Source organism: Haliotis cracherodii, unplaced genomic scaffold (genome assembly GCF_022045235.1).
Source record: "Haliotis cracherodii isolate W230 unplaced genomic scaffold, xgHalCrac1.p SCAF_19, whole genome shotgun sequence".
In the NCBI taxonomy this organism is placed as follows: domain Eukaryota; kingdom Metazoa; phylum Mollusca; class Gastropoda; order Lepetellida; family Haliotidae; genus Haliotis; species Haliotis cracherodii.
This window is the reverse complement of record NW_027266274.1, coordinates 8,042,143-8,068,517: the sequence shown is the minus strand read 5'-3', so window position 1 is coordinate 8,068,517 and position 26,375 is coordinate 8,042,143. Positions and strand designations below refer to the sequence as shown.

General features: G+C 40.0%; 1 protein-coding gene across 1 annotated transcript in view; it reads left to right on the top strand.

Moving 5' to 3' along the window:
• LOC139467069 (uncharacterized) overlaps positions 1 to 23,586 on the top strand; it is an 89,083-nt gene extending 65,497 nt beyond the window's left edge. Inside the window, exons 4-5 of the mRNA XM_071248787.1 lie at positions 10,363 to 10,483; positions 20,905 to 23,586. Of these exons, the coding sequence (XP_071104888.1) occupies positions 10,363 to 10,483; positions 20,905 to 21,238 (455 nt within the window). The 3' untranslated portion in view covers positions 21,239 to 23,586. The remainder of the gene's footprint in view (positions 1 to 10,362; positions 10,484 to 20,904) is intronic.
• The last annotated feature ends 2,789 nt before the right edge of the window (positions 23,587 to 26,375 follow it).

Sequence of the window (26,375 nt, the reverse complement as noted above, 5' to 3'; positions counted from 1 at the left end):
CAATATTCAACTTTCAGCACTTCTATTCTAGAACAGAAGTTCAGGATATTGTCTGCAATTAAAGCCCCAATAACCCCCACCCCCCCCACCCCACCCCAATCCCCCCCACCCCCCACCCCCCCCCACCCCCACCCCCCCAACCAATTTTGTAAATATTTAACAGAAGAAGGATATATTCCAATTATATTTTCCAGGATGTATTCAATCGTATCTACCATTTTCATCAAATTGAGCATTGATTTACTTTTATTCACGTTTTACCGGGTACAGTCTTGACAGTGGCCATCTTTGACGGTCATGTACGTAAGCACTTAAGCAGTACGTAAGCACGCGCCTTGCTATTAAACTGTGTTTTATACCAGATTATTGTTATTAAACAGTGGTATCTTCAAGGGTCGAGTAATGAATATAGAATACTAAACGAGCTCCCGTGTAAAGCGAGTCAGACATCAGAACTATTCACGAGTTAAGTACTGGTATCTTATTTTTTTAAATTCTTTCTTGCCGTTTGTTTTAAAGATTTTAAAGGTTTTTTAATAGGTAGACATCTACGCTATCCACAGCATAATCCAATTGAGTTTAACAGAATAGTACTTTGAACATGTCAAAAGTTGACACGTATTAATTTAATACCATACAACGGCCCTCCTTTAGAAATCAGGAGTTCCTTCCACAAAGCTGTCTCAGCGATGAGGTGATTGTAACTTTCATACTTTAACATAGACTTATGACTGTCGTTGCGCTACGATCGCCATATGGAACGGGGCCTTGCACAACAAGTTTACAATCAGCGTCACAATATCCTATGGCGTAATTTGTGAAACAATGCCATGTGACGTCAGCCTAGCAACAGGGTTTCTAGGGCCATCGAGTGTGCATAAGCTCCTCTCAGTGAGCTGTCATCTCAACACGCAATGTCGTTGAATTAGCCAAGAGATGCTGAGTGTTCAATATTTGTTAGGGGAACTTGTTCCCGCAGTACATGGTATTAAACACTGTATGATACCAGTTTATTGTTTTTAAACGGGTGATCTTTACACGGGCGAGTAATAATCCAGATTACGTAACATTATTTTATGTTTACATGTTTGTTTGTTGTTGAACACAGCACTCAGCAGTATTCTAGCTATACCAAGGTTATGAATTGATAATCTTTATACAATTATCGTGAAGTCATCTCCCTAAACAACAGTCACGAAGCAAGACACATTAACACCCTTGAATAACTCCCTGGACTGAGAATATCAGTAACATTCACGCACTGAGGATTGGAAACACAAGGCATACATTGAGTCTCTTAAACAACGGTCACGATGGGATAATCTTAAACAACAGTCATTACCTAAGAATCTTACACCAACAGTCATTAACTAAGGATCTTAAACAACGAGAATTTACTAAGAATCTTAAACCAAGGGAGTTAACTAAGAATCTTAAACAACGAGAATTAACTATGAATCTGTAACAACGAGAATTAACTATGAATCTTAAACATAGGGAATTAACTAAGAATCTGTAATAACGAGAATTTACTAAGAATCTTAAACAACGGGCATTAACTTAGAATTTCAAACAACAGTCATTAACTAAGAATCTTATCAAACAGCCATTAACTAAGATTCTTAAACAACGGCCATGAACTGATTGTTCTGAACAACCATTAACTGAAAATCTTATAATAAAGAACAGTCATTAACTGAGCTTCTTAAAGACAGGCAGACAGATTTACTTCGCCATGAGGCCAATATTACAATCATGACATTTTGTTGTAGGAAAATTTGTCGTGGAGCATCATTTGTATACTGATCAGATTATAGCTGAATAGATGTACACAGTTTTACTAATAGTCAATGTAACATCCTTCTTTCAAATATCGTATAAACAAAAGCTGCAAGTCTGGGAAGAATGTGGCTATTGTTGTTGTTCATTAACTGTACAAACTTTCTTTGTGATGGATACGTATAATAATAGTTAGGCAGGTATTTGATTCTTATATCTTCATACACTGGAATTATTAATAAAACATGGTATTCATCTTCTTGGTAATATTTGCAGAAAGGACACCTCGCTGTTAAAACATCATTATCATTATGAGCTTTTTAAACACCACTCTTGAATTGATTTTTGTAAACTATTAACTGAGAATCTTAAACAACAGCCATTGAATAGGAATCTTAAACAACGTTCGTGAACTGAACATCTTAACAACAACCATTAACTGAGAATCCGAAACAAATAATTAACTCAGAATCTTAAACAACAGCAATGAACTTAGACTTTTAACGACAGTCATGAACAGAGAATCTTAACAACAGCCATTACGTGAGAATCGTAAACAACAGCCATTGAACGAGTCCCTAAGACAAAGGTCAAGAATTGAAAATTGAAGTTAACAACAGTCATGGAATCTCAAACAACAGGCACAAAATCTCCAACAACAGTCATGGAATCTAACACAACACGCATGTCATCAGAAACCGCAACAATCCCTGAATATGTACATATGTAACAGTACATACACACCCGTTTGGGTTCACGTTCCGAGACAATAATGACTACATTCAGTACTCCTAACAGTAATGCGCCTAAACACAAACGATTTACAACATTCAGATACATGTAAATGGTGAACAATGCATAATGCACGGAGAAACACGATACGTTACTCAAGCAATATGTTCTTCGCATGTACATCACATGTATTTGTGTCTCTGCCCACACAACACAGAAAACTCGGCACACAAAAAACGAAAGTTGTAACAAACGGTGAAATATGTGTTGATCCGACAATCTCATTTCTTACAAACTACCCGTGACCTTTCTACCACACTGGCGCGACCTCTCATTAAACATTCATGAGTTAATTAGGCTACGAGAAGCTGCACACCCTACCCCATAAATGTCAATCCATTCACAACAACTGAAATAGATGCCAAATGAATTAGCTTTCTCTACTTTTTGTCATTTCCAGACATGCAGAGAATTAGATACAAACTCCACGAGCTGCCGTGTAATTGATACTAGCTTACAGAAAATCAATAACCGTTATTATCAGTCGGGTCGAAACACTTGAAAACATTAAGGCCGTCATCATTTGGTAATGAAACAAAAACTATTGGAAATGTTAAACGGCGTTGCCACGTGTAATTGACTACTGAAACATTTTAACATCTGTCAAGGTCCCCGTGTCACGCAAGTGTGGTTGAAACAGAGATTATTTCAACTGACAAATGTTTAATTGGTGTTCTTTTATCATTTGTATTATAAGGAACCTTTGTTGTCTGTATTCTTCCCGTATGAGCTTCAGACAAAAGCATTAAGATTTATGAGTGAGATAGGGCGGTTGGTAGCCTGGTGCTTAAAGTGTTCTCACATCACGCCGAAGACCCGGGTTCGATTCTTCACATGGGTACAATGTGTGAAGCCCATTTCTGGTGTCCCCCGCCGTGATATTGCTTGAATATTGCTAAAAGCTGCGTAAGCCCACACTCACTCACTCACTCACTCACTCACTCACTAACCCACCCACCCACCCACCCACCCACTCACTCACTCACTCACTCACTCACTCACTCACTCACCCACTCACACACACACACACTCACTTACACACTCACCCATTCACCTACCCACTCACCCACTCACACACACACCCACTCACCCACTCACTCACTCACCCACTCACACACTCACGCACTCACTCACTCACTCACCCTCCCACCCACCCACTCACTCACTCACTTACCTACCCACCCACTCACCCTCTCACACACTCACTCACTCACTCAACCACTCAACCACTCACTCACTCACCCACTCACCCACCAACTCACCCACTCACACACTCACTCACCCACTCACTCACTCACCCACCCACCCACCCACTCACCCACTCACTCACTCACTCACTCACTCACTCACAGTGAGTTAAAGCTCTCATGAGCGGAAGGATTTCGCACAACATATTCGTATGGGGAATCGATTTCGTGTCGTCGGTGTGACGAACCAACACACGAACCACAAGACTACCCTCAAGATTGTAAGATTCATAAAATGGGTAATTACAAGGCGGTCAGTGAATATTAACTGTATATATAAAAACATTCAGTGACAACAAAGCCAGAACATAATAATACGTCAGCATAACATACATAAATACATACAATGTACATAATGTATTAATGGTCTGTTGAAACATACAAGAACAACAGTGTGTTCAAGAAGAAAACTTATTTAACACAGTTCTCCCATCTTCAATGCCGTTTCAGAAGCGTACAGATTAACAAGTTAATAAATTCCAGTTAATGTTTTCAATCGGGAGTCAAGATGGCCCCAGCGATATCCTCGACGCTTGTCCAGCCGCCTTCTACACCGCTTTGTACGACGATGAGGACGATGATAACTCGCCATCGCTACAACGCTAGATTACTTCAGTTTGCACAAGGGTCTCATTGTGGCCAAATTGTAGCCTCTGCGTCCTGTGTATTTGTTCAGAGTAGAATCGGGCAGTCTCATAATAGAGCGATGGATAAGCTGGAGTCCCGTCTGCGGCTTCACGGCGATAATGTGCTCAATACAACGCTGGCAGATCTTAAGCAAATCACTGCTAGGGGAACAGGAGATTTCTTCAACCGGACTTGCATTTCCACTGACTGTCTGCCAACATCTGTTTCACTTAACATAGCCTCCCTCGACACTGATGTTCCATCTAACATACGTTTAATTGCTGAAGTTGTATGTTCTACATATAAATAAACTTTGACGACTATACTGTTGGTTGTGTGCTACTTGAGATATGACCTTGGCCGAAGAGCTTGCTGAGCGCAGTCTCATAATAAAACCATATTCCTTCGGTGATTCATCCATATGTTTCAAATGATTGGAATTGCGTTTGTAATGTTTTGTAATATTTTCAAATTTCTCCCCCCCCCCAAAAAAAAAATCGTTGGAGCAAAAGAAAATATTTCCGATAATAACAAAATATAAATAATACTTTACCGTTATAATTCAAAATGTCTTGGAGGTATGCATCGTCGTATCACCATCACATGAAGAGAAAGGGTCGAATCAAATTGGAGCGACAAATCCGACAAAGAGACAAAACATTGTATGATATCATATATTCACACTGATGACATAGGTTTTCGCCAAACCGGTGTTTTATCCTACAGATGCGGCGGCATGGATGTATATCTCACTCATAGACACAACATAAACCTTTGTTATTGATCCTTACTTTACTCTGTTTAAGCCGAAGTCGATGTATCTAGATCTAAGAGTCGACATGTCAACAACAAAAATATATTATTATTATTATTATTATTATCATTATTATTATTATTATTATTATTATAACATGGCAAATATGCAGAACTCGCTTTCGAAATGTCACACTTGCATCCCAAGTGCCAAGTTGTCCGACTCGATGACTTAGGTTTGGTACCTCCCAATCTGTTGACTGACATTGGGAGAGTACCCGGGTTTGCTTCCAGGAATACAGCCCTTCTGACAATTTGGCTAATGCAGAAGGCTGCAGAGTTGGGGAGTCTTCACATTCTCCGAAAAGTTCTGGGTGGGTTTGACTTGGCAGCGCTTCCTGGGAGAAGTCCCATTCGCTGTCTGGTCTGCGTGTAGAGGGGACAAGGGCCATGAGCTGATGATGAGCCTAACCAGCCTGACTGTGCCAGGATCACCCAAACCCATTTGCTGCATTTTTTATTTTAATCTGTAAATAATAATAATAATAATAATAATAATAATAATACGATATGCAATAGTTTTACCTAGGTCTCTAAAAAAAATCCGGAGTGTCCTTTTTCGGAAGTAGCATGGCACCTCCAACTGATTAAAAGTCACAACTGTAATAAGATGCGTTATTTTGAAATGAAACTCGGCAAGACCAACTTAATGAACACCACTGTGATGAAGGTTTTATCTTGGGGAAGCCAATATCATCCTTCAAGTAGCATCTTTTACATGTTATTTACAAACATTATATGTTATTTTAAATCAAATTCAATCTAATTTAAATGTATGAATATCGTGCTGACGTAATTAAATTCCAGTCATTATCGCGGGATTTAAAAAATAAACCTGTAACATTACACTAAATAAAAAACAAAGTTTCATTTTACATGTTACTTTCGTTATTTTTCATAGGCAAAGAATCGCGACTTTCCGAACATAAACGGAACAGGGGCCTCACGTTTACGTAAAAATATAATAGCTGGATCCCACGACAATTCAGCAAGGCATAACACCACGTCACATTTGTTCAGGCCGAGTTGTAGCTTCCGGGGTTGAGACAAAAAGCATCCCTCGTACCTGTCCAGAGGAACCATTAAATCCAGAAAGAAGTGCAACTTTCACCCGTACAACTTCTCCTGCAGTGACGGCAATCTCTTTGATCTCTTTTAGTCATTGATTGGTTCTATATTTAGATCCATAATCATGCGATCGACCATTCTCTTACAATATACTTGCTATTCATTGGGCACCGTTTGGTTTCTACAGAGCGGCAGTCCAGTTAACATATTACTCCTAACGTCAAGCTTTTCATGTTGTCTGATCGTTAAGATGACTTAAGCCAGGATTTGTTCCATAAAGCAAAAGAGAAAAACGCATTTGTACCGCAAGCGTAACGCTGGAGACTTTAGCTTTTCTTATCAATACCACACAATGGCTGTGATTTCATTAGCAGCGGCATTGATTACGTTAGGGAGACGTTTAAGTGATAAACTGTTATATACAATGCGTTGTTAGGAATGGTTGCTTTTCTTATGTCCGTACCGACCTACAGGCTCATTGAACAAGAGTTAAAGGGTTCGTTTGGATCCTTAAAGGTGGATCATTATGTGTTTTGTTGACATGGTTCACTTACAGATAAGCTGAGTACCAAAGGAAAGTATACCTCGATCTCAGTTGATCTACCATGTTTGATTTTCAGTTGGAAATATCTTAAGGTAGCGATATTTTATGCAAGAAATGAAATGCATTTGAGTCAGCACTCAAAGAATACTTCTACCTGGATTAATTTTGAAAATATAACTTGATTTAAAACTTTTACATTTTAAAAAAAAATCTCATCAGACAGTTTATCTTTGAAAATAAAAAACTGTCTTTTCGCCATAAATTTACATTTCATTCATGATAGGAGTAATGTGGTTGCAAATTCATATTTTACCCCAGTCTTCGTTGAACCAATATATTTTGACACAAAATCACCCAGACACACGTTACTTTTAACGAACTGTTGCAGGAATGAGTGATGGTAAAATACACATAACCACCTTTAACAACAGTTCTTTCAATTTTATTACATAAAAAAGTGTAAAACAGTTCTTTCAATTGTATTACATAAAAAATATACTCGGTAGACTTTCGGGTTTTTCTTCCCTAGCTTTTATTGTTTATTGAAGAGAAATTATCAGTATCGAGAATGCGAACATAACATTTCCCTCCTAGACACAAGTGAGTATTGAAGTGTTGGTGTTTGTGTACATATTTTGAAGGTTCTATTATATTCCGTTCAGTTATATTCTATGATAAACTGTCTTGCATGCATTCGTGTGACTGGATTTCTGGTGCGTTACCTTACTGTCTGGTTTGTTGACATGCCGCCGTCGCACGGCAGGAGCATTGTTGTTCGGCGTCAGGCAACACAAACATACTTTTTATGCAGATTGTGTGAATGGCGGGTGCTACCGGTAGGGCAGGACATGCTTACCCTTTTCGCGTACACATTGTGCCATCACCGATTTTGAGTGATCCATTCATGTAATTTTCAACGCTATTTTGCATTTTACACTCAATGGAATCTATCTCGTCGGATAATCGAGACTGGTTATTCTCTGGCGTTGACGTTTTTTTCGGTATTTTGTACGAGTGAGCTAATTTAGCGAAGTTCCAAAATATCACGACTAGACGACCAAGCATTTGTTCACACGTTGTAATCTTGTAAGGAATCGAACCCGGGTTTTCGTTGGGGCAGGTAAAAGCTTTAACCACGAAGCTATTCAACCTCTCCATAACATTGGCATATTGAAATGAAATTGGTCCCAGAAACACTATATGTTACGCTGCACGCTTTTTCAATTTGAGTGTTATTACTCTGCACATACCATCGCTGGTCAAAACCAACCTATGAAGGTACTTTCTTATAAGCTCCATATTGAATCATTTCTAATTATACGGATCACAAATCCACGATATAAATACTTGAAGCGTGTAATTTGGCCGATACCTTATATGATTTACTAATCATATTTCCCAACATTCATCATTTATTTTCATTCGACTATCTATTTTCCTTTAAATATCAGTTTTTCAATTTCCTGAAATCGACAAATAAGATTTTGTACGGTACCTTTCATATTTGTGGTTGACTTCCCATGTACAACAACAAAATGTATATTTCCAGCAATCTCAGATATGTGAAACCAGAAAATATTGATTTAGGCCGTAGGTTAACAACAGATAGAATCGTATAATTATCCACATATTCACTTTGCCCATCTCTATGTAGCCAGACAGGAAACAGGACTTTGAAACATACAAAACGTTACCAACTTGGTAATTCTTCTCATAATTCAAAGCAAACAGTTTTAAAGTGCAACACTGATTTGAAATAACACGCTGCTCAACAGAGTCCTGGCTAATTGCATCATACACACGCTACCTTATACCACAGTATGACGTTAACGCCTTCGGGTAATAGATTACGTCTTGGCGAATGTTTGTTGTAAACATGTCTGCCTGCCAAGTGGGCAATCTATTCAAATCTATATCCACGTGCACGCACACACGAATACTCCATGCCTTAGCGTAATGATTAATGGGCGATGTCTTCATGTCACAAGTACTGTGCCACAAGCATGGTACTTTCTTCATTGAAAATTATATATATTTTGGTTTTATTGATTGAGATTATCTCCCTAATTTAATTTGAAATTATTTTTTCAAATAATTTAATAATAGCAATGACAATGATGGTAGCAACAACGAGAAATATATATCAAGACAAGCTCAGTAAGTCCATATGCACACATATTCCCATACGCGAAATAGTGGACAACCTTTAAGACACGCTTGTTAACACACACATGGAACACGAACATAAATAGGCACACACACGAACAATAACTTGAAGACGAACACGTCCATGGGTACTAAGAAGTACATACACGAACATTTACTTGACGACGGACACATACATAAGTATTATAAAGTGCATACACGAACATTTACTTGACGACGAACACATACATAAGTATTATAAAATACATACACGAACATTTACTTGACGACGAACACATACATAAGTATTATAAAATACATACACGAACACTTACTTGACGACGAACACATACATAAGTATTATAAAGTGCACACACGAACACTTACTTGACGACGAACACATACATAAGTATTATAAAATACATACACGAACACTTACTTGACGACGAACACATACATAAGTATTATAAAGTGCACACACGAACACTTACAAGGGCAGGAACGCGGACAGGAACACAAAAGTGAACATACACATGAACACTTGCATGAACACACACAAGTCAAATACGATCAGGTACACGAACAAACAAAAATGGATACACACGGACACTTACGTGAACACCAATAAGTAAACACTATCAGTATGATCATAATAAATACACGTACACCCTCACGTATACTTGAAAGCACATGGAAACGCACAGAAACGCGGACAGGAACACAAAAGTGAACATACACATGAACACTTGCATGAACACACACAAGTCAAATACGATCAGGTACACGAACAAACAAAAATGGATACACACGGACACTTACGTGAACACCAATAAGTAAACACTATCAGTATGATCATAATAAATACACGTACACCCTCACGTATACTTGAAAGCACATGGAAACGCACAGAAACACAGAGAAGAAGATACGAATGTGCAACTGCAACGTGACCACTCTAACGGATGAAAACACAAATCTAGACACGAACTTGGACCCGGACATTGGCTCGACACGAGTACCATGTGCAAACACCAGCGAGTATAAAGACAGAGAGCGACAGTTGTCGATACCTCATCGAGAGGCACCTTGTTAGAAGATAGTTCACATCCGGTCTCTGATGACCCTTGGCACTTGATCAACACGTTATCATTAGCTTTATGTGTCCTTTTCGCATGTGGATTCTTGGTCTTTGTAATCAGAGACTTTACTTTATGCACATGTCAAATTGAGCTTAATCTCCACACTTGAGGAGTAAAGCATTGAACTGATAATCAAAGTCACCAGAATTGGTCGACTGTGTACAACATTGGCCGGGAATCCGATTCATTGACATGTTTATTGTTGCAGGCTATATGGGGCATTACGACTGCTATAGAAGGATGAGAAAATACTATGGCAACTGCCGCCGGAAACGTCAAAGTAAACTACCGTTAGGAGCCAGGACTCCGCGAGGCCACTTCTGGTGCAGGTGGGTATTCGAACATTAATATTTTACAGCCTGTTTAAGGACCAACCATCTTCGTTGATGGGTAACCTTTTCATAGTATATCGGTTGAGAGGCAGGGGAGCTTATGGTTTATTCGTTGTCATATCGTTTCTCGAGTCCCTATAGTACGGAAGCGTAGTTGGGCCACGGTGAATTTGTTTTTGTCTAAGTATCTCCTACGTAGGACTTAGTATTTTTTACGTAGGACTTAGTATGACCTAGAATCACTATCTCCTACAAAGGACTTAGTAGGTGGTAGGTGAAATGGGGTTTAACGACGCGTCCAAGATTATTGAACTTATATAGCAACGTGCATGTACGTGTGTGTGTTTGTGTGGCTGCTTGTACTAGTCCGGACTGATGCCGATTTACAGTGCTAGCTCACTGAGATACCATCCCGCAGTTTAACATGAATACCCCACTCAGTATACTGTATACTGACTCCGAGACGACCAGTCCTCGTTTTAGCCCCTTAATGCCGAGCGCCAGACAGGGTAACAACCAGTACCATCTTTTAACGTCTTTTGGTATGACGCGGTCGGGGATCGAACCCCGGACCTTCCGCTCTCCGGGCGGACGCTCTACCACTATACCACGGAGGTGGTCAGGACTTAGAATCTCCTATGTAGGACTTAATATATCCTGCGTAGGACTTAGTATCTAAGGAGATAATAAGTCCTACGTAGGAGATAGTAAGTCCTACGTAGAAGATACTAAGTCCTTCGTAGGAGATAGTAAGTCCTACGTAGGAGATACTAAGTCCTACGTAGAAGATACCAAGTCCTACGTAGAAGATACTAAGTCCAACGTATGGGATAAAAAGTCCTACGTAGGAGATACTCAGACAAAAAAATTCACCGTGGCCCTACAACGCTTCCGTACTATAACTTGAAATCGATGGAACGAGAACAAAGATATGTACAAAACTCAGAAATATTGAAAACATCTTGACAGTAATACCAATTATTTGGTAAACTTATACATCTAAGCATATTTCTGTGGTATATCGTTCTTTATACATGTAACATTGATAATAATCGCAGAAGTTCTTCAGATTTATCACGGCGACCTGCGAGAGAGTTAAGATTTAACGTCACATCGGCATTATTTCAGCCATATCGTGACGACACGGCGACCTGTTATTGAGTTAAGATTTAACGTCACATCGGCATTATTTCAGCCACATCGTGACGACACGGTGACCTGTGAATAGTCAGACACATCTTTCGATGCCAGCATCAACAACAATCCACGGTGTTATAGTGCGATTGCACACTTTCAACCAGACCACGCTCATTATCGTAGTCGGTTCTTGTGGCACGCTCAAGGTGCATGCAACTCCGTAATCATCAAGAAGCTTCTCTGTTGTTGCTGCTGTTGTTGTTTAACGCCGCACTCAGCAATATTCCTGCTATATGACGTACATAATCGAGTCTGGGCAAGACAATCCAGTGATTGATGTTATGAGCAACGATCCACATCGTCGGGGTAAGATGACACGCCATCAGCCAAGTCATCGAGTCTGACCACCTGATCAATTTTGTCGCCTATTGCGACCAGCATAAATTGCTGGGTACATAAATTGCTGGGTACATAAATTGCTGGGGACTTATTCTAATCCGGATTCCCCACGGGGTCAAGCTTGGTCTTAATCACCCAGTGCTTTTATAAACTAACATTACAACTGATTAGGTAAAGCGACTTAACCCTTTCCATATCCAATAGAAATCTCAGAGTCAATGCAGAGTCTATTGTACAAGTCCGACTATATCATGAGCATGTGTTTATGAATCACTATCAAATAGTGATGACACCAGGTGTTCGCGAAAGGTGAGCGTATCCTGCCCCACCGGTGTCACCCGTCACAAACACATGTAAAGGCAAGTCAATTGTTCACCTGAAAAAAAACGTGGGAACATATGGTGCAGGTCAAAATTGGGAATTGCACTGGACATCATTTTTGTCAGTTATACGTCAAATTTGGAAATGTCCTCCACATGGCTACCACGCAATCATGATTCTGTTACATCCTGTACCGACAGCGTGTATCGTAATACTAACAAATAAGGTTCAACTGCGCCTGGTTTATTTTTGCTATAGAAACATGTTATCCAATCAGTTTACAAGAATTTAATCGTAGTTTTGGAGACCTCTTTCTCCAAACACCATTAAAGTGTGCATGTATGTTATCGTAAAAATCAGTTTCATTTGTGCTCAACACCACCTTAAGCTAACAAACGTTATCTTGCAAAATGAAACGCACCTCTCCAAACCAAAACGATCCGATTTTATGCAAGAAGCATTGTCTTAAATCGAAGATCCTTACAACGCTGTCTGCATAGACCCTATAAACCAGTGAGGAATTTTAATAGAGCTGCTTGATAATGAACGATACATCGGAAGATAAAAATCCTTCACCTAAATAAGGAAGGGTTTTCAACCATTTCACTTTCACATTCGTTTGGCTAAGATAGCCAATATAAACTTGTTCTTTGAGGTACAAGAATCTTATGTAAAGTTTGCAAGTCTGAAAGTGATTTAGACGGCGTGAAGGCCCCCTGTGAGGTATTGTGAGACTAAAGTATTGGGTTAAGTGAGAGCGGCGTGGCATATAAATTATCATGTTTAAAGCATAAATCTGCAATGTCGAAATCCGATCGATTCTTCGGAACACTTGACCTATAGGCCTCTTGCAGGGCGTTTTAACCCGAATCCTCAATTTAACTTCAGTATGAGAAATGTTACACTTCTATTAGAAAATATATACTGCAAAGCTTCTTTTAATTAATCTTCATACGTGTTCCTAACCCAGTCCTAAAACATACCAATCTATAGTTAGGACATGTCATGAAGTTTTTCTCAGAACGTTTTGTTCCGGGAGACATTAATCTTTCGTCACTGTTTGCCTTTTGGGATGAAACAATGTATAAATACCAAAATCCCTCCCATGTGGTTTGATAACCCAGCCTCTTGCCAGTGAACTGACGACTATATGTAACAGGGCTGGTGAAATAGGATAAAATACTGGTGTTAGTTTTCTGGTTTGAATAGATGCAAAACGTATATTTCCGACAGGATATTAACACACCCTTATTTGTTCTGGCAATGTGTTGAAGTATTTACGGTAGCGTAATTAACAAACGAGACTTCAATGTCTCTATATTAATATATATTAGAAAACCGCAATGACAGTTCTCCCCGGGGTGCCTTTCAGAAATACCAACACTCTTAAGAAGACGAATACTGCCTGACGTGTATAAATACACCGCACGGATGGGTCCAGCTCGTTTGTGTCTGTCAGGTGAATAAGCTTGGTGACAAAGAACCCAATCCCTAATGATCAACTTAGTGTTTTTACGTAGTGGGATGGAGGTTTTGATGTAACCTCAGAAAGAAACAATATCAACTAATAGGACAACGGCTATCACGCAGGACATAGGAACTACATGTAGCAGTCAAGCTTATGAGAACAATTGAACAATTATTTAACATTACTTATGTTTTTTTATAAAATGATACATGTCTAAAGCGTTACTAAAACCTTAATGGATCATTATAGCTCGGTAATTTGATCTTTGGCGATAAGTGGAACCAGAGCATTCGTTTCTTATAAAATAACCAATTACTTTTAAGTATATGAAACTTTATACTTAATGTGTTCTTGAACTCAGACCAACCCTTGGTTTGTAATGCATTGTTGTGTGAACCTGTAAACACATTTACAACATAGCTTGCAGGGGAACAATGTTCCTAATTGGGTATACATTACCAAATGGTGTTAGTGTAGCGTTACTTACTCGCCACAAATGACCATGAGGGTCACATCCTTGTCCTGGAATCCATGAAACACATGTACTATGGTAGACTTGTATAATAACTGATGTTTGTATATGACTCTACCACTGATTACACTTATATATCAGCTCGACGTAGTGATGAGCTATTGTTATTTTCTGTCTTATATTTTACTTCCATATTTGATTCATGAATCATAATGGCATTGTCCAATGTATATCATATTTGTGTATGAAGAATAGATTTTATGCAGTTGTTGTGTCATGTTGCTCTTATTTCTCCCTCTCCTCGTTACATATACTACATTATCAGATTATTACGTATATTACCTGGGTTAATGTTTTTGATTTAATGATAGTCGTCCACAGTTCATTTGGATTAAAGGACAGTTTTCAACCGTTCCCTTGAATTTATTGACAGTTTCTCATCGATCACTAAGATTTAATGACAGTTTCCTGTCGATCAGTAGGACTTTATGACAACTTCCCGCTGTTCACTCGGAATTAATGACAATGTTCAATCATTCGCTAGGAATTATAGACAATATAATTATCCACTGTTAGCTATGATTTAATGGCAATTTTCATGCATTCCCTAGGAATTATTGACAGTTTTCAACCGTTCGCAATGATTTGATGACCATTTCAACTGTTTCACTCTTTTAATGACAGTTCCCAACCGTTTCCTGGGATTTAATATCTGCAACCATTCGCTTCTATTTAATGACAATTTCAAGCGTTCGCAGGGATTCCATTGTAGTTGCTCGCCCCACGTTGTTGTCAAATGTTCATTATGCTTTCATAAATGTCCACTGTTTACTTGGACTCACACGTTGAGTGACAGGGATATATCGCGTACTAGTGACTCGTAACAGTCGTTCAACAAGTACTTTGGTAAAGTGACAATGGTCCACTTTGTACTGACGTTGAGTGACAGGAATTTATCGCGTACCAGTGATTAGCAACAGTCGTTCAAAAAGTACCAGGGTTTAGTGACAATGGTCCACTTTGTACTGGCGTTGAGTGACAGGGATATATCGCGTACTAGCGATTAGTGATAGTCGTTCATCAAGTACTTGGGTTTAATGACAATGGTTCACGGTGTACTGGCGTTAACGACGTTTTGTACTAGGATTTAATGGAGGAGTCAGGTGTTCACTAGGACAGCTGTTCACTCTTTAGTAGGTTTTCACCCCAGTTTTCCCTTGTTCTCTAGGCTTTGATGGCAATTGTCCACGTTCAAAAAGGTTCACTGACAGTGGTCCAGGGTTTTAGTGACAGAGACGTCCTATACTAGTAATTGGTGACAGTTTTCTTCCATAAACTGGGGATTAATGACGAAGGACAACTGTGTATGAGATTTAAATGGGCAATCGTGTGTTCGAGTTAACCAGGGATCAACCAGGTAGTTAGTGACTGGTCCTCCGTGATCTAGAGTTTCGATACAGTGGTGCGTTGTGTTTTAGAGGTTAACGTAAGGGGTCCGCCATGTAATAGTATTCATGTATCGAACGTGTGTGTGAGATAAGCGGAAGGGATCCAACGAGGACTCTGGGTTAGTGACAGTAGTTTGCCGTGTATGTAGGATTTAATGACATTTGTCCATCTTGGGTTCAATTAACAATGGTCTACCATTTAGGATTTAGTGGCAATGGCCCAACACGTTGCTACAGTTTTATAACAGTGGTCCACCACATGCAAGGGTTTAATGGCAATGGTCCACCTTGTATCGAGGATTTAGTTTCAATGGTCCACCATGCTGCTACAGTTTAGTGACTGTGGTGCACTATATACTATTTTGAGACAGTGGTCCACCGTGTACAAGGGTTTAATGGCAATGGTCCACCTTGTATCTAGGATTTAGTTTCAATGGTCCACCATGCTGCTACAGTTTAGTGACTGTTGTGCACTATATAAAATTTTGAGACAGTGGTCCACCGTGTACAAGGGTTTCATGGCAATGGTCCCCCTTGTATCGAGGATTTAGTTTCAATGGTCCACCATGCTGCTACAGTTTAGTGGCTGTGGTGCACTATATAATATTTTGAGACAGTGGTCCACCGTGTACAAGGGTTTAATGGCAATGGTCCCCCTTGTATCGAGGATTTAATTTCAATGGTCCACCATGCTGCTACAGTTTAGTGACTGTGGTGCACTATATAATATTTTGAGACAGTGGTCCACCGTGTACAAGGGTTTAATGGCAATGGTCCACCTTGTATCTAGGATTTAGTGATAGTGGTCAACCGTGTCAAATTGTTCACAGTGTCTAATGCTTGTGGTAAGATTGGATGATATGGATAAACTATGTGACGATGCTAATCGTTGACTGTGATGTCACCTAATGGTTTGACGTAATATTCACCCTAATTTGTGGGCGGTCGGGTAGCCTAGTGGTTAAAGCGTTCGCTCGTTATGCCGAAGACCCGGGTTTGATTCCCGACATGGGTACAATGTGTGAAGCCCATTTCTGGTGTCCCCCGCCTTGATATTGCTGGAATATTGCTAAAAGCGACGTAAAGTCTTACTCATGCACTCACTCACTCTAATTCACTCATTTCCCATCTAAAACTGCCTTGCTTATCTTGCCCTCTTGGAATCTCCTTTCACTTTTTCTCGAAAATCTTAAACTAGTTTTTGAATGTTTCACGTGAAGACAGTTTCCTTTGAACTTGAAAATGCTAAAACATTGTTGTTGACACATTGCGAACGATCGACTGAGTCGACTGTAAAGTAGAACACAACATGGGCATACAATAACACTATCTGATCCATTTGATGTTCAATAAGGCCCCCTAATTAGTCAATTATGAGGAAAGTGTCCCTTTTATACATCCATACAATTGAATCCTGATCTTGTAAGAATTAGTAGTAATTCCCCTCAGTGATTCGTAATTGTGACCCGGCCCCCGTCGGGTCTCACATTTCTCTGAATCACAGAGCTCGATACTCTTGTCCCTAGGAAACTCAATCGAAATTAGGGAACACTCCGGAAGTTAAATATCATGTTTTCTGAACCCCAGCTGTGAACGGGGCACCAAAGGATGGTCATTGATCAAAGTCCCGCCATTTAATCCCGCTTTTAGCCTTAAATAGTCTTTTCTACCACATGCTTTTCCTTACCCTGACGTGACCGTTTCAGCTTGATCGGCCGAGACTATTGCAGAACCAATTTAAGAGGGCAATGGGTCCACATATCATATTCCTCCTTCCCAAAACTGACATGTAGTCAATGGTATGTAAATGGTGATCCGAACGGAGTACTTCTTCACAATAGGATTTTTGATTAGAATAGTTGAAATATTTCAATATTGGTAATTCGCCACATCTGATAGAGTGCCCCCCTCCCCCCTCTTCCCCTTCCCCCCTCTTCTCTCCTCCCCCCCCCCCCCCCCCCCCCCCCCCTCCCCCCCCCCGAAATGACTGTAGTAATGATGTTTCATTGTAGTCAAGTTTTTGCTTTTCTGTTTGTCATTGCTTAGCAAAAAGAAAGGTTATCATCCTGGACCTCTCCAACACCCCTTACTCACTTCCTTATATGGATGACCTTGAAGTTATTGCCAATGCGGGATCCATACTCAAAAAACAGATTCTCTTTGTCGAGTCCTTTTCTATTGATATCGGCATGTCTTTTTGACTCGACGAATGCAACATTCTTCATCTGAAACGTGGCAAGGTAGAAGAGGGCGGATCAGTCAGTTTACTTAGAGGAGGAGTTATTGACCATCTCGTGGAAGGCCAGGCCTATACGTACTTAGGGATGCAGATAAGGGACAAACTCCAGAATGCCCATATCAAGGAACAACTTCGGGCAGAGTACAAATGTAGACTTCAGAAAATCTTGAGTTCAGAGCTGAATGCTCGCAACAAAGTCAAAGCCACAAATACTTATGCTGTGCCCGTCCTTTCATATTCTTTTGGTGTTGTTGATTGGACGAAACAAGAAATTCAGGGTATTGACACCCTCACACCAAGAATCATTTCACACAATAGATCCCACCACCCTTGTTCTTCCCTCAATCGCTTATATTTACCAATAAGGTGGTTTGATTAACGTTGGGGCTCTTCATGATAGAATTCTTTTGTGCACTTTTGCACACATGTATTTGTCTGATGATCCTCTTGTGAAGCATGTCAAGACTCATGATGAAAACAAGTCATTCCACTGTTTTATAAAACGAGCCAAGGATGTGGGACATAATCACAATGTCGGTGATTTTGTTGATGGTTCTGTTCTGCTGGACGGTACAAAAATGAGTGTCAACCAAGCGAAGTGCCATGTCAAGTCGGCCCAGACTAAGTTTGTAAAGGAGAGGCTATCTGAACCACTGCATCGAGTTTATGTGCAGTGTGTTGAGAAGATCAGCAATCCTGCAGAGTCCTTTGCTTGGATGAAGGCGTCTGGCCTGAAAAGTGAAACAGAAGGCTTTCTGTTGCTCAGGACCAGTTACTTCCACTCGCAACCGTCAATGTGTGATTTTGCATCAAATGTAAATATGAAATGTAGATTATGTAATGAATCTAATGAGACTGACCAATACATTGTTAGTGGATGCCCAACTTTTGCACAAACACAGTATCTTAAACGACATGATGGTGTAGCTCGATCATTTTATTACCGTCTTCGCCATGTGTGTGGTTTTGACACAGAGGTCCACCCATGGTACGACCCGGAATATGTAAAGAGGGTCATGTAAAATGATAAATACAAAATTCTTTGGAATAGGCCCATTTACAGCCTCAGATGTATCCAGACTAACAAACCTGATCTTGTCCTTATTGATAAATCCAATGAAGTCATTTATATCATTGAATTTTCTGTCCCATTTGACACTAATGTGATTGACAAGTTTGAGGAAAAACATGGCAAATATGCGGACCTCGCTTTCGAAATGTCACGCTTGCATCCCAAGTACCAAGTTGTCCGACTCCCCATTGTTCTCGGTGCCTTAGGTTTAGTACCCCCCAATCTGTTGACTGACATTGGGAGAGTACCCGGGTTTGGTACCAGGAATACAGCCCTTCTGACAATCTGGGTAATGCAGAAGGCTGCAGTATTGAGGAGTCTTCACATTCTCCGAAAAGTTCTGGTTGGGTTTGACAAGGCAGCGCTTCCTGGGACAAGTCCCATTCGCTGTCTGGGCTGCGTGTAGAGGGGGCAAGGGCCATGAGCTGATGATGAGCCTGAAGTCTGAACCAGATAATACAGTGACTGATATTATGAACAACGTCGGCTTACACTGACACGCAATCAAACAAGTCCTGACCACCGATCCATTTAGTCGCCTCTTACGGCTGAGGATCAATTCAAACCTGGACTTCCCACTGGAGTATCAGTCCCTGCTGTCTTCACATGATATATTAATGAGCCCATTAAGAAAGAGTGACTCCTTTAGCCGGAATTCTGCTAATCAACGGATGATTCAATTAGTAACGGGACCGTCCGGATTAACAGGTCTTTCCTGTATGGGATACAACCCACCTAGCCACTACTGCTTTCAATCGGCATTCATCCCACTAATAAGGTTTACTGTCATTCCAATTGCAGTGCTGATATATCTAATACCTTTAGTAGTGAAGTGGATTTTACACAGCTTTAACTATTATTCCAGCAATGTCACAACGGGGGACACCAGTATGTGCTTCACACAATGTAAGCATACTTTTAGTGCCTGCAATGTAGTGAGTGTTTGCGTTGTTATTCGTGTGGGCAGATTATGGCTTAAAGATGCTGAGTATTGATTACATGTTGAAGAAGGACAACCTGGACAATTTACTTCTTCTTTTTTACCTTAATATTGCTTCAGTTAATTAACCCCCGTCGATGGTCAGAGGTGTTTTCGATTGTGGCGATGGAGAAGCTTATGGAGTAATTCGCTGTACATAGTGTCACCCCTTAGCCGTGACAGGATCCGCTAATGAACCCGATTGTTTTATTTTTTGTTTGTCAGCACCATTCCTGCGCTAGTGGGTTTCACCAAAGTGATAAACATCTTCGTCACTATGGGCTCCTCTAAGAATACGCTGACAAGCCATGACGCTACTGAAATCCATTAAACCCATTTGGATAAGTTCATTGCCATGTACTATTACATCACTCCCACTCTTCATATTTCATGTATTACGTCATATGACGCAATAGTTTACCCAACGGTAGCTGTATGTATCCATCATTACTTTTATGATAAAATGAGTGAGTGAGTGAGTTTGATTTTACGCCGATTTTAGCAAAATTCCAGCAATATCACTGCTGAGGACACCAGAAATGGGCTTCACACATTGTACCCATGTCGGGAATCGAACTCGGGTCTTGGGCGTGACAAGCGAACGCTTTAACCACAAGGCTACCCGACCTCCCCTATGATAAAATGCCTGCATCCGAATAAACACATGTACGTACGACATTCAGAAATCACAGGCGGTAGTCTAGTGGTTAAAGCGTTCGCTCGCTATGCCGAAAACCTGGGTTCTATTCCCCATATGCGTACAATGTGTGAAGCCCATTTCTGGCGTCCCCCGCCGTGATATTGCTGGAATATTGTTAAAAGCGGCTTAAAATCATACAAGCTAAGAAATTATATGTATATTGTTCGTTTTTCTATTCCGCAGGATAACGAACGACTATGTAACCTGTATGTACAGCGTCACGGCTTTAGGATGTTCCATCGACGCTGCTCACACGTATCTTGTTCTCGTCAACGGCACATTGACGTCACTTCCTCACACAGGACCCGTATGTACACTGAAAAATCCATTGGACATATTGAAAACCACAACTACACAGAATCCAGTGACGTCACCACACTATCTACTTCGGTTGTCTTCGCCATATTCCGGAAGATACCCAGCTGCAAGGTCATGGGCGACACACAGTTGTGAATATCAGCTGTCTTTAAGTATATTCTGCTGCTTGGTAGTATATATCCTCAGGAACTGTCGTTAGACAATCTACCTGTGCATGGTTTATATATATATGTATAAATGAGAATGACATACTGTGTTGAACATGGACTTCCAAATTGGTTGTAATCATACTAAGAAAAACAATCGGACTCGACATTCGGATTCCCTCGGTCTTTTCTGATAATGCCCATGTTCGTACGTCACAATGAGCGTACGATACATGCGTTTATCTAATACGAATCTGTTTCATGAATACGGTGTTGGTTTAGGCACTTGCGGCCTAGCCCTAACGTAGCTGACTCATGATATAATGCTGGGTTTTATTTAGACACAGCAACAAGAACCACGATACATATGCATTGTTAATTGTTGAGTTAGTGGGATTAACGTCGACTTATATTACTGACAGTCAGTTCTAAATGACGTCGTAAAACCTCACAACGCATTTAAGGCACTAAAGAACCCAGGATCATAAACAGTGACAATCTGGCTTTCTGCGGATCCTGGCATAACAAAGAGGACACAACTCGATGTACAGATCTTCTACCACCTGCAGCTGACATTTCGTGCCCTCGTTATTAAGGTGATGAGGAGCTTGAGGTTCCATCTTTCGGAGGAGATTCGTAGATGGGCATCTCCCGGATCATGTACCAAAATAAAACGGAGGTTAAGACTTAATTGAACACGAACAGATGACACAGTTGTTCTTTCATAAATATAGACTTGTAGTACAGCTATTGAAGAGACAAAACACAAATAACAATAGATACAAATAATAACCGTCCTTTCTCGTCACGTAACGAAATCCTGTAACCATAATATGTGGTACCGCTACTCATGGAGGGAGGGAAAACATTATTTTATTATTATGATTGTAAATATGATTGTTATTATCAGAATCTGGTAACACTTGCTGTTACTCAGGTTGATATTTGTTTGACTCTAGTCGTTCTTTCTACGTTGATACAGGAACCGCTGATATGGTTGCATTGTTGTGTTCTGTATCTGATAAATCGACTCCCGTTATCTCGCATGTATTCACGTCTCGAAGTTGCCTGTGATATGTACTACACTGGGACATAACTTCGGAACAAGCCGCTCGTCAAAAACAACGTCATTCACCAAGGACTTTACTTTACTATGTCTGTCGGGTTGGTAGAACTGTTAATAGCGGAATAACCATGCCGAAGACCTCCCTAGGGACCTACCGTTTGATATTCTGGAAGGTAACGATGGAGGTCGGCTGTAACAATAATCTGTTCCCCAAATCCTGGAAAATATAATTTGTCATCCTTATTTGGATCCGTGATAGGTTTGCTGGATGTTCTGATGATTAATGTGCTGTGGTCATCCTGTCAGAGAAACAAACTGATATTTTGAAGCGAGATCCCTGCAACTACAGTTAGTTCTCTTACCACTGACGCCTAAAATGGCCTCTATATTAATATAATATGTGTGTTTATCGTAAATGTAATCCTCAGGAATATTCTCATTCGCATAAAAACAAAGCCTTAAAAACCAAGACCCCCAGAAGCCTCAAAATCATCCAAACATACAATGACAACGCCTGGTGTCCAGGAGATATGTTACAAGTAAAAACGAGGACATTTTCAAAGTGTGCCACGTCTAACCAGGTAACTAGGTAACGAGGCACTTGCATCTTCGGGTCGACTATCATAAAGAATATTTCTTAAACCAGCTAGTGGTCGAAAATGCCATTGGCACATTCTAATGCCAAGTGTTAATGACCACCAGTTCCCATACAAGGTGACATCACTCCACGTGACCAACTCACGATGGGCACTTCCGGTGGAAGTGACCCTTGGATGAAGCAGGTCCTGGCAACAAGTTCGCCTGTTTCGAGATAACGGAAGTTCGACATGTATCAGAAGCCTTTGCCTACCGATGTTGTTGTGTTGTTGTTATATTCTCGTTTATACAACTGTGTGTTCCCAACCATGTGATACACCTTTACAGAATCTATTCATTCAAATGTTAATGTTAGAGTTTTAATAATTACTGTTAGCGTGGTTAGTGATTTACAGCTTGTACGTAGAGGAGGCTCATATGTTTCATCAGTAATAATCGCAACTCATATTATAGAGGAAATGATAGAGTTTGCAAAACCCCATCTGTAACCCCAGCGACGACATTCCTTCAATACATTCAAAATCGTTTCAACCATAAAGATAAATGGTGTATGCATCATTGAGCTTGATAATATGCAGAGTCTATGGTACATTGCCCTTTCCCTCATCCATGCGTTGTAGAAGGAAGCGTGTTGCAAGCATTGTGTATAGAAGGATGAAGAGACCTGTGGCAATGTTTGTCACACTGTATGTATTGTTATTATGTGTACTAACTGTAGCAAGTGTTCGTGTATATTTTAGTAAAGAGTGTCAGTTATGTTTGTGTCATTTTTCCTATTTTTATGAAATGAAGGACGTATTTCTTGTGCCTTGTCACCTCAAGGTATGACCACGAAAGGAGTTGAAGACCAATGCCTATGAAATGAGCCATGATTCAAAAACAGAAAGGCGTTGTTTTTATTATTGAGAGAAACATACCTAAAAGGTATATATAATGTCTTTTCAGATTTGTGTTTGTTATTAAGTATTCGATACCCGGATATTTGATTTGGGACCAACGGTGTTGGCCGGATCTTTTAAAAATTAAAATGTTAACATCTAAAAACACATATGTACATAGAAATTACTTTTTAACTTTGTCACAGCGCCAGTGAGCAACTGTCGATGGATATTAGGCGCTTTACAAATCAATTATTATTATCATTATTATTATTATTACATAACGTTTATCCACATTGTAAAATACTAGGTTTGCCGCAGCACTCGTGGCGTCACTCTGGGATGCTTTGACGTCCTGATATGATGACCTGATGTGTATTGTGGATGACGTCATACAATTCCAACGAAAATAACTAAATCTAAGTATCGATCAAACTTAATACTTAATTAACATGATATCCATTTCGCTAAGCTGAATGGTACGGGGTTTTCTTTAAATTTGGAATTGAGTGAGTTTGTTTTTACGCCGCTTAGCCATATCCCAGCAATATAACGGCGGGAATACCGGAAATGGGCTTCACACATTGTACCCGTGAGTGGAATCGAACCTGGGTCTTCGGCGTGACAAACAAACGCTTTAACCACTATGGTGCCCAACTGCCCCTTAGGATTGAGAAAAAAAATACTCTTTAAGAAATGTATTCAGTGCACAATTCGAAAGATTTTCGTGATTCAATCGATGTTACAAATTGCAGTACACTGTGCCATTCAATACTACGTATTAAGTAAGCAAACCAAAAATGCCACTAACAGGTCCATCGACCGACACTACTGAAGCACGGGCCAAGGCTAGCACTGGCAAAAACAACTCTGAATCTCCGTCAGCAACACAATGCTGCTTTAACGGACTCTACTAAGTACAAAAGCAACGTTCCGTGAGGAATTTTAACGCCATGACTGCTGTAGCTCAAAAACTACTACCTCGACTTATGCTTGTCGCAGAGTTAAGATCAGTTCAGGTCCTAACCACCTGGCAAACATCCATCAACAAGTGGGGACCCAGTCGTTTAAACTGAACTACACTTACGTCCAGAATGTCCAGAACGACAGTTTAATATTGAGGAGCTAGGGAGAGAGGATCAATAGGATTTTCAAGATATCCAATTCCATCTTTGAAAGGAGCCAAACATGTGTTTTGTACCAATAACTCAATTCCTCAAGAATTCCAGGGATCAATTTGACGCAAAATTATTTTTCCTGATTTTATATTTAGAACAAATAATATTGCTCATCCCTTTGGGACCTGTCAGGGAACCTTTCTGTTCACATTTTTAAATATTCCCAGTGTCCATGTAAAGGAACCAAACGGTTCAGGAAACGGAAATCACAATGCAAAGTACCTTCAAACAAATATGCGCGCGATAATAAGATCAAAAATATGTTTCTGGAACAGTCACCAACGTTAACAGTTAACCCCAAATGCAATAATGCTTGAACACAAACCAAGCATGGAGATATATCGTCAATACTCCCGACCATACTGTTTCCATTTATGATTAGAAATGTGATGTCATAAATCCTAAGCAGAATGAATTGAAAGACTCTAATTCAACCATGAAAGTTATAGCAAGGCAAAGGTTAGGAAATACTGAAGCACCACCAACATGCCGACCACCAAGGCACACCCTGAGGAAGGTACATCGATGAATTACGGCCCTGTACATGTTACCATTACCGCTATGGTTGAAGCATGTTACCCAGATATCACAACACAGTATACTTATTTGTCATAATTTCAAAAAATGAGTACCACCTAAACACATGTACAGCTTTTCAAAGTTCAAACAGGGCTATAAAATGTAAAATATTACACTGCACTTGAAAATTGGAATTGACCAAAAAAGCATACGTTATTAAACGTTTCTAGAATGAAAACAGTCGCCGAAAAACTTATGGTCCAAAACACAAATATGATACTATCAAATACATCACAATCGAATAACCATTTCTTGTTTGTTTCATTTTTAGCCACTATCAAACATGGGTGTATACTTTCTTTTGCCCGGCAGTTGAGGTCAAGGTGTTTGATTTTGAACTTCTTCTACATGTGAATCATATATATAATGTCATTCTTGTAATCAATAGTGGATTATCGAAAAGAATCGTCCCCATTGATGTTTAGCGGAAGGTGCCGGAATCTAATTCTCCGCCTCATTTCGTGGTGCTAATAAAAGAAGAAGAAACTGCTGCGAGAATACCACAGAAGATATTGTGCATCCTTTTACCTGCTAAACACAGGCAAGGGAAATATTCACATGCGTCACAGATAGTTAGTTCCTGGAAGAGGAATGCAGTTGCAGAAACGATGTTTACAAGACATCCATCAAACCCATTACCTCTCGACAGAAGGAACCTAAAACTGCTCAAGCTGAACAATGGAACAAGGAAAGCAGTGTATCAACTACACACAACGGAAATCCCTGAAGTACTTATCAGTCTTAGTTCTACAAGCCCACCATTCATAATTATCAGAATGTTAAAAACACTTCCAATCAACGCTGACTAATTCAGCCGTAGGCTTTTAACCTCACTTTCCAATGCCAAATAGCAGAAATTACATACCATTTAGGCATAACAAACCTTTGTTAA